Source organism: Dipodomys ordii, unplaced genomic scaffold (assembly GCF_000151885.1).
Source record: "Dipodomys ordii isolate 6190 unplaced genomic scaffold, Dord_2.0 Scaffold46, whole genome shotgun sequence".
In the NCBI taxonomy this organism is placed as follows: domain Eukaryota; kingdom Metazoa; phylum Chordata; class Mammalia; order Rodentia; family Heteromyidae; genus Dipodomys; species Dipodomys ordii.
The window spans coordinates 99,021-109,178 of NW_012267262.1; the positions used below are offsets into that span (position 1 = coordinate 99,021).

The 10,158-nt window shown below is 43.5% G+C and overlaps 1 protein-coding gene across 4 annotated transcripts in view; it reads left to right on the plus strand.

Moving 5' to 3' along the window:
- The first annotated feature begins 1,171 nt into the window (after positions 1–1,171).
- LOC105988070 (L-lactate dehydrogenase C chain-like) overlaps positions 1,172–10,158 on the plus strand; it is a 39,814-nt gene continuing 30,827 nt past the window's right edge. For 3 of the 4 annotated variants that reach the window (XM_013019560.1, XM_013019563.1, XM_013019562.1), the window contains exons 1-4: positions 1,203–1,292; positions 1,564–1,698; positions 2,579–2,696; positions 6,852–7,025. In XM_013019560.1, the coding sequence (XP_012875014.1) occupies positions 1,573–1,698; positions 2,579–2,696; positions 6,852–7,025 (418 nt within the window). In that variant the 5' untranslated portion in view covers positions 1,203–1,292; positions 1,564–1,572. The other variant, XM_013019561.1, reaches the window with a different exon arrangement.

Genomic DNA, 10,158 nt, shown 5'->3' on the forward strand with positions numbered 1-10,158 from the left:
GGGCACTGTCCCTCAGCTCTTCAGCTCAAGGCTAGCGCTCTACCACTTGAGCCACAGCGCCACTTCCAGCTTTTTTTCTTTTTGCTTATGTGGTGGTGAGGAATCGAACCCAGGGCCTCAAGCATGCAAGGCAAGCGCTCTACCACTGAGCCACCTTCCCAGCCCTGCTATCTGGCTTTCAAGGGATATTTAAAGGTGATTCCAGCTCCTGCTCTTGAAGTTACAAAATTTTTCTTATCGGTCGTGGGGTTTGAACTCGGCCCTCTGCATTGGCTTGGCTTTTTCCACTTAAGACTAGCTTTTTTTTTTTTTTTTTTGTAGGTCGTGGGGTTTGAACTCTGGGCCTGGGCGCTGTCCCTCAGTTCTACAGCTCAAGGGAGCACTCTACCACTTGAGCTACAGTACCACTTCCGGTTTTCTGGTGGTTTATTAGAGATAGGAGTCTCACTGTCTTTCCTGCTCAGGCTGGCTTTGAACCGCGATCCTCAGATCTCAGCCTCCTGAGTAGCTAGGATTACAGGCATGAGCCACCAGCACCCGGCCTTAAGACTAGCTCTCTACCACTTGAGCCATAGTTCTGCTTCTGGCTTTTTGAATTGAATATGAGAGTCTCACAGTCTATCCTGCCAGGGTTGGTTTCAAACTGAGATCCTCAGATCTTTCTCTTATATTGCCTGTAAGTAGATGTGTTGGAGAGGTCGTGATCAAAAGGGATAATCAGCCACTTGGGGCAGGAAAATCCAGGAGACTCTTATCTCCAATTAACTAACAGAAAAGGGAAGTGGCGCTGTGGCTCAAAGTGGTAGAGAGCTAGCCTTGAGCAAATGAGCTCAGGGACAGAGCCCAGGCCCTGAGTTCAAGTCTCACGACTGACCAAAAAAAAAAAAAAGGATAATCATTCCCAAGACTACCTTTTACTCAAATTCCTTTCATTTTGGAGGACTTAGGGTCACGCAGCACGCCTTTTCAGAAAGTTGCAAATTAGGCCTGTCTGATCCATGCGCTTCGCTAGGCTCTCCCCGCAGGATTCGGCCAGCTGCCGCAGCCTCAGCAAACCCATCTCTCTTTGCCCGATGTTGCCCAACGCGCATGCGCTCGGCGGCGGGGGGGGGGCGATGCCTGCGTGCTGACGTAAGGGGCGTGCGTGAGCGCGGGGGTGGGTCAGTTTGCCGTTGCTTCCTGGGTGTGTAACGTTCAATGGGCTTCGCTGCAGTTGGGCTCTTTTCTCGGTGTTCTTCAGTTTTCCTTCTTTAGGGGACAGTGGGTGGCGCTTTGGGGACTTCTGAGTGGCGGTAAACAGATCATTTGTGAGCATCTGGTGCTGGGTGAAAACCAGCTGGGGCTGGGGTGGACAAACTAAGAGCCCTTGCACGGATAGGCAGAAGCCTGTTTTAGCCCCACATGCTTTAGCCAGTTGGATCTCTTTGGGTTCCCTCCACCCTTGGTCCCGGCCATCCTACAAACTCAGGCCCTCTTGGCTTCCTTAGATGTTCAGTGTGGTGACCACTTCCTAACTGCCAGGAGAGGTTGTTTTCACTCAAAACCCGGCATTTTTCTTAGCAGGGCCCCAAAATGACAACTATCAAAGAGCAGCTTATTTCCAAGGTAGCTGCAGAAGATAACATCCCCAATTGTAAGATCACCATTGTTGGAGCTGGTTCTGTAGGCATGGCCTGTGCTATTTGTATCTTGATGAAGGTAAATGATGAACCCAGCCTGGGCCTGCAAATGCAGTAAGCACTTTTGGGTCTTAAAGGTGTTGGATTCAGGGTTGCACGATTTAGGCCTTCACAGCAAACAAGTTTCCTCTCATCCGTTGAATCTTGATCCGACTTAAGGAACATTCGAGGCAGCAGCGCACACCTGTAGCCAGAAGTGTGTGTAGGAGGATCAATGTACAATCGGACACATGCCAGCAGTCAGGACGCTGATACAGGAGATCAAGTTCTGTCCAGCCCAAACTACATTGTAAGACTCTGTCCCAAAACAAAAAAAAAGAAAAAAGAAAAGCAAAACAAAATTACAGTAAGCAGAGTTTATATATTTGTGTAATTGGAAAATGTCTGAGTAGACTGACTTCAAGTAATACTGTGTCCAGTTCAGACAGAACAAGACACGGTCTCTGTATATGTGGGTGTAGATGTCCTCCCTTGACTTAGTTGTTGGGCAGTCAGTCTCTCCTCGGTCATGGAGCTGGAACTCAGGGCCTGAGCTCTGTCCCAGAGCTCTTTCCCTCAAAGCAAGGGCTCTACCACTTTGAGCCACAGTACCACTTGCGATATTCTGGTGGTGCAGGAGATGGGTCTCATGGGCAGGACCCAGCTGGCTTTGAACCATGATCCTCAGATCTCAGCCTCCTGGGTAGCTAGGATTCAAAATTTTTCTCATTCTTTTAAAACTTAGGTGGAGAGGGATAGGGAGAGAGTGAGGGAATAGAAGACACTGTAGGAAAGAAATGTACTCATTACCTGACTCATGTAATTGTAACCCCTCTGTACATCGTGTTTATAATAACAATAAAGTGAATTAAATTTAAAAAGAGTAGGAACATTTTATTCAGAACTTTCATGTGTTTTAGGAATTGGTTGATGAACTTGCCCTTGTTGATGCTGAAGCAGACAAATTGAGGGGAGAAACACTGGATCTTCTGCATGGCAGTATTTTCCTTACTACTTCAAAGATTGTTGGTGGAAAAGGTAATTTTAGTTTTATAGTTACTTTCAGAACTTTTAAAAGAATAGTGAATTTTATTAAACTGACATCAATAAATGTAAGATTTAAATTATCATTATGTTATTAAGACATATACAGACTTTTTTTTTTTTTTTGGTGGGTCATGGGGTGTGAACTCTGGGCCTGGGCGCTGTCCCTCAGCTCTTCAGCTCAAGGCACTCTGAGCCACAGCGCCACTTCTAGTTTTCTGGTGGTTTTATTGGAGATAAGAGTCTCATGGACCTTCCTGCTGTGGCTGGCTTTGAACCACGATCCTCAGATCTCAGCCTCCTGAGTAGCTAGGATTACAGGTCTAAGCCACCGGCCCCTCACAATGTACAGACTTTTTGGGGGGAGGCTGGTTCTGAGGCTTGAAGTTAGGGCCTGGGTGCTGTCCTTTATTTTGTTCAAGGCTAGCACTCTACCACTTGAGCCACAGTTCCACTTCCAGCTTTGTGTGTGTGTGTGTGTGTCTTTAATTAGAGATAAGAGTCTCATAGATTTTACTATTCTGTTTGGCTTTGAACCATATTCCTCAGATTTCAGCCTCCTGAGTAGCTAGGATTAGAGATGTGAGCCACCAGTGCCCAGCCAGACTCTGTTAAAAACCTTTTTATTATAATTGGAGAAAATTTGAAAAATATGGAAAAGTATAAATCCTGTCTACTTTCCTTTTTCTATGCATTTGCTTCTTACTGACATAAATATTGGGCATGAACTCAGAGTTCTGTATTCTCACTTGGCTTTTTCTGTTCAAGGCTGGCACTCTTAACATGTGAGCCAGAGCTCCACTTCCAGCTTTTTGCTGGTTAATTGGAGATAAGAATCTCATGTGACAGCTGGGTGCTGGTGGCTCACACCTGTAATACTAACTACTCAGGAGGCTGAGATCTGGATAAATGTTCAAAGCCAGCCCAGACAAGAAAGTGAGACTCATCTCCAATTAACCACCAGAAAACTGGAAGTGGTGCTGTGGCTCAGAGTGGTAGAATGCTTGCCTTGAGCTGAAGAGCTGAGGGACAGCGCCTAGGCTCAGAGTTCAAGCCCCACAACCAACAACAACAACAAAAGAATCTCATGTGCTGTCCTTTTCTGCTCAGGCTGGTTTCAAACCTTGAACCTCTTCAGTAGCCTCTTGTAGCTAGGATTAGATTATGAGTGTGAGTGACCAGTGCCCAGTTTCTATAAATCTTTTCTTTTCTTTTTTTGTCAGTCGTGGGGCTTGAACTCTGGGCTTGGGTGCTGTCCTTTCACTCTTCAGCTCAAGGCAAGCACTCTACTGCTGCTTGAACCACAGCATCACTTCCGGCTTTTTTCCTTTTGCTTATGTGGTGCTGAGTAATCAAACCCAGGGCCTCAGGCATGCAAGGCAAGCACTCTACCACTGAGCCACCTTCCCAGCCCAAGTCTCTGAGACTCTTATCTCCAATAAACCACTAGAAAACTGGAAGTGGTGCAGTAGCTCAAGTGGTTAAAGTGCTTGCCTTGAGTTGAAGAGCTGAGGGATAGTGCCCAAGCCCAGGGTTCAAGCCTCATGACCGACAAAAAAAAGAAAAAGAAAAAGAAAATCCTCTTACCTGCTGGGCACCTGTGGCTCATGCCTGTAATCCTAGCTACTTAGAAGGCTGAGATCTGAGGATATTGGTTCAAAGCCAAACAGGGGAAGAAAGTCTGTGAAACTCTTTATTTATTTATTTTTTTAGTCCGGTTGTGGGGCCTGAACTCTGGGCCTGGGCGCTGTCCCTCAGCTCTTCAGCTCAAGGCTAGCGCTCTACCACTTGAGCCACAGCGCCACTTCCGGCTTTTTTTCTTTTTGCTTATGTGGTGCTGAGGAATCGAACCCAGGGCCTCGAGCATGCAAGGCAAGCACTCTACCACTGAGCCACCTTCCCAGCCCTCTGTGAAACTCTTATCTCCAGTTAACCACCAGAAAACTAGAAGTGGCATTGTGGCTCAAGTGGTAGAGCAGTTGCCTTGAGCTGAAGAGGTCAGGGACAGCGCCCAGGCCCAGAGTTCAAGCCCCACTACTGACATCCTCTTACCTGACATGATGGACACTGGAGGTGGTTACCTCATTTAAAAATACTAGTCAGTATATACATTTTATATTGACATATACATGTATATAATGTATTTAGAAATGTAGTGATTTTTCTCATAAGGTAAGACCTTTAAGTATGGCTCAGCTAATTGGAGTTTTGCAGTGTGTTTCTTAAAGTTTAATTTTTTTTTGCTGAAGTATTGAGAAATTTAAAGACTCTCATGAAGTAATTTTTATCATAAACCCTATTACATTTTTTATTATTTTTAATTGGGTGCTAGTGACTCATGCCTGTAATTGTAGCTACTCAGGAAACAGATCTGAAGATTGTGAATCAAAGCCAGCCTGGGCAGACAAACCCACAACAGGAAAGTTTGTAAAGGTCTTAATTAACCAATTCACCTCCCAAATGCCAGAAGTAGAGGGTATAGCTCAAGTGGTAGAGTGCACTAGCCTTGAGCAAAAAAGTTAAAGGGTAATGCCCAGTCCTGAATTCATGACCCAGTACTAGCACACACACAACACATTTTTTTCTTTTGCTCATCCTGGGGCTTGAACTCAGGGTTGGGGTGCTATCCCTGAGCCTCTTTGTGATCAAGGCTAGGAATCTACCACTTGAGCCACAACTCTACTTCCAGCTTCTTCTGAGTAGTTTATTGGAAATAAAAGTCTCATGAACTTTTCTGCCTGGCTGGCTTCAAACTGCAAGCCTCCTGACTAGCTAGGAAACACTACATTTTAATTATGTTCCTTTATATTCGTGTCTCTCTTGTACCTAAAAGAACAATTTCAGTTATTTTGTTAATATGTATTAATTGTACAAAATAATGTTTCATCATAACATCTTTTGGTATGTGTATATAATATACCTTGATCAAAATTACCTCCTACCCACTACCCTATCTATCCCTACCCCCATCTTCTTGCTGGTTGTCTTCTTTATTTTCCGTATTCTGAGTCTTTGTTCTATTTTGAGACAGCTGCTGATTGCTTTCATTTACAAATTCTTCAATTGTATTCTTCATATAAAGACAATCTAAAAAGAATTCTCTTTTCCCTATCTCTGTGAACCATGCAAATAAAATACAGTTACTTAAGACACTTTAGTCTGGGTAAAGGCTGCTAAGAAGCAACAAGGTAGCTCTTAACTTGAGTTTCCAAAAAATCTTAAGCAGTCTGGATGCTGGTAGCTCACTCCTGTAATCCTAGCTATTCAGGAGGCTGAGATGTGAGGATCTCTGTTCAAAGCCAGCCTGGACAGGCAAGTTTTTGAGATTCTTTTTTTTTAATTTAATTTAATTTTATTTGTGAACATACTGTACAGAGGGGTTACAATTACATGGGCAGGATAATGTGTACATTCCTTACCAAGCATTGCAGCCTCCTCCTTTGGTTTACCCTTCACATCCCTTCCCAGCCTCCTCCCTCCCCCCCCCCTTTTGAGATTCTTATCGCCAATTAACCACCAGACAACTGGAATTGGTGCTGTGGGCTCAAAGTGATGGAATGCTAGCCTTGAGTGAAAAAGCTCAGGGATAGCACAGGTCCTCAGTTCAAGCCCATGACTGACAAAAAACAAAAGACACCTTGTTTTTATTTGTTCTCAAATACAGTTCGTTATAATAATTGGAAGTAAATAGGATCCTGATTTTAGAATCCTAAAACAGACAGAAATTCTCAGGGTTCTAAGCTTCTGATTAGTTAGGGTGTTACTAAAAAGTACAGAGCTTTCCTGACAGTGGGATGACAAATGAGAATGTGTACTGAAGGAGAGAGTGGTCAGTTACAAAGTTTGATGCTGGCTGGTTGTAATGACAAGGGTCTTCTTCGGTTTATACAAATATCTCATGGAAAGTCAATCTGAAAATGCCAGACGTGAGGGTAAAACAACAAGAGTATACATAAGACTTTTTTTTTTTTTTTTTGGTAATGGGTACAGAACTCGGGGCCTTGAACTCTTGCCAGTTGGGTATTTTGTTGCTGAGCCAAGGCTCAGCATGAGCCCATAGTACCTGGCCATATAACAGACTCTTAGAGAGTTAAAGTGCAGTGATGATGGCAGTCTTGATCCAAATACTGTCTTTCATTTCCTTTGTAGATTACAGCATATCAAAAAATTCCAAATTAGTTATTGTCACAGCAGGGGCAAGGCAGAAGGAAGGAGAAAGTCGCCTTGACCTAGTGCAGCGTAATGTGGCTATTATGAAGTCAATCATTCCTAACATAATACAGCATAGTCCTGACTGCAAAATCATAATTGTCACAAACCCAGGTGAGTCCCTTCCATTTTTCTCCCTAAGGGTGATCACTCTATACTATTTCTTAAAAAAACAAAACAAGCTGGGTTCCAGTGGCTCACACCTGTAATCCCAGCTACTGTGGAAGCTGAGATCTGAGGATCGTGGTTCGAAGACAGCCCAGGTAAAAAAGTCCCCATGAGACTCTTATCTCCAATTAACCACTCAAAAACCAGAAGTGTGGCTCAGAGTGGTAGAGTGCTAGCCTTGAGCACAGAGGCCCAGGGATAGTACCCAGGCCCTGAGTGCAAATCCCACAACCAAAAAACAGAACAAAAACCAATAAAAATGTCATTGATGTGACATTTATGTGTAATAAGCTATGCTATTCAAAATATATAGTGCATTGAGTTTTCATAGATACAGTCACCATCATGATAAAGTTACAGAAAATTTCTGGTAACTCTGAATGTTGCTTGCTCTTGATTGAAGTTCATCCCTCCATCTCTGGTCTCATTTTCTTGAATTTTATATGAAAAAACAAATAATCTTTTCTACCTGACTCCTTATTTTGGGATTCGCACATGTTGTTGGGTATATCAATAACTTGTTTCTTTTTTTGTTTGAGTATTCTTTTGTTTATATATAATTTATTTTGTTGGTTGTGGGGTCTGAACTCTGAGCACTGTCCCTCAGCTCTTCAGCTCAAGGCTAGCGCTCTACCACTTTAGCCACAGCGCCACTTCCGACTTTTTCTGCTTATGTGGTTGCTGAGGAATTGAACCCAAGCCTCATGCATGCAAGGCAAGCACTCTACCCCTGAGCCACCTTCCCAGCCCCCTTTTTAATTAAAAAGGGGCTTAAACTCGGCCTGGACGCTGTCCCTCTACTCTTCAGCTCAATCCAAGTGCTCTGCCTCTTGAGCCACAGTGCCACTTCCAGTTATCTGGTGGTTAATTGGAGATAAGATTCTCATGGACTTTCCTGCCCAGGCTGGCTTTGAACTGCAATCCTCAGATCTCAGCTCCTGAGTAGCTAGGATTACAGGCATGAGTCACCAGTGCCCGGCTCTTGTTTATATATTTTAAACACTCTTCACATATGCTAATGTATATTTAGGATTTTTCTAGTTTTGAGTCATTGTGAATAAAACTGATATGTATACTTGTCTATTTTCATAGTCCTATGTCTGCATTTCTTGTTTCACTATGTTTTTGGTCCCAGTACTGCGGCTTGCCAATACCCAGGGGCTTGGTGTTTGGTTTTTTTGCTCAAGGCTGGTAAGCTACACCTCCACCTCTGACCAATTGGAGATAATTGTCTCTCAGACTTTTCTTCCTGGGCTGTATTTGAACTGGGATCTTCAAATGTCAGTCTCCTGAGTAGGCTGAGTACTAAGATGACAGGTTTGAGCCACAAATATGTTCCACTCCCTTATGTCTTCATTATCATTTGAGTAAATAAATACCTATAAGGAACAGAAGTGGGTTATGGGGTAGTGTAAGTGTAGCTCGATTAGAAACCAAATCAGAACTTTCTAAGCAGTTGTACCTTTGCCAACATAGGATTTTGCAGTCCCCTCGCCTCTTTTGTTTTTAATGCTGGGACCTGAACTCAGAGCTTCATATTCTTGCTTGTCTTTTTTTTTTTTTGGCCAGTTCTGGGGTTTGAACTCAGGGCTTGGGCACTGTCCCTGGTCTTCTTTTGCTTAAAGCTCGCATTCTACCACTTGAGCCTCAGTGCTACTTCTGGTGTTTGTTTTTTTTTTTTTCTTTCTGTTTGTGATACTAAGGAATTGATCCTAGGGCTTCATGCATGCTAGGCAAGCACTCTATCTCTAAGCCACATTCCCAGTCCTTGCTTGGCTTTCTTTGTTTAAGGCTGGCACTCAGTAGAGTAGTAATTTGAGCTACAGCTCTACTTCTAGCCTTTTCTGCTTAATAGGAGATAAGAATCTCATGGCCTTTTTTTGTCTACCCTAGCCTTTTTTGTCCACACTGCCACAATCCTCAGATTTCAGCCTTCTGAGTAACTAGGAATCCTCCTCCTCCTCCTTGTCCTCCTCCTCCTCCTCCTCCTCTTCCTCCTCCCCCTCCTCATCCTTCTTCTCCTTCTTTTCCTCCTTCTTCTTCTTTTTTTTTTTTTTGGTCAGTTGTGGGACCTGAACTCTGGGCCTGGGCTCTGTATCTCAGCTCTTCAGCTCAAGGCTAGCGCCCTACCACTTGAGCTATAGCACCACTTCCGGCTTTAACTGCTTATGTGGTGCTGAGAAATTGAACCCAGGGCCTCATGCATGCAAGGCAAGCGCTCTACCACTGAGCCACCTTCCCAGCCCCTGCTTCTTCTTTATTTTAGCTGCAATTCTCCTTTGGTTTTGAAGGATAGTTTGGCCAAATGTGCGTGTTGGCACTCTTGCTAGAGTCTTATAAGTTTGTTAAACTCTTATTCAGTTTTCTTTTTAGTAAATGTAGGGAAGTCCATGTAATACAAAATTAATTAAAATATTCAAATTCAGTGGTATATAGTATGTTCATAATGTGGTATAGCTATAGCTCTCTCTTCTTCTTTTTTTTTTCATTGCCAGTCCTGGGGCTTGAACTCAGGGCCTGGGCACTGTACTTGAGCTTCTTTTTGCTCAAGGCTAGTATTCTACCACTCAAACTATAGCACCTCTTCTGGCTTTTTCTGTTTATGTGGTACTGAGGAGTCAAACCCAGTGCTTCATGCATGCAAGGCAAGCACTGTACCACTAAGCTACATTCCCAGCCCTTGAGCTTCTTTTGCTCAAGGCTAGTACTCTATCACTTGAGACACAGTGCAACTTGTAGCTTCTTCTGAGTTATTTTATTGGATATAAGAATTTCACAGACTTTGCTGCTCAGGCTGGCTTCTAATTGTGATTCTCAAATCTCAGCCTCCTGAATAGCTAAGGTTATAGGTGTGAGCTATCAGTACCTGGCTTTTCTTTTAGGTCTTTTAATACATTTCAAATAGTTGATTTAAAGTAATTACTTAGTAGATCTTCCTTGGACACTTTCTATTGACTGGCTTCCACCCCCCCCCCATATGTGGCACATACTCTTTTTTTTCTCTTCTCCTTTCCTTTTTCTTTTCCCTTCTCTTCCTTCTTTCCCTCCTTCCCTTTCTCCCTGTCTGTCTGTCTTTTTT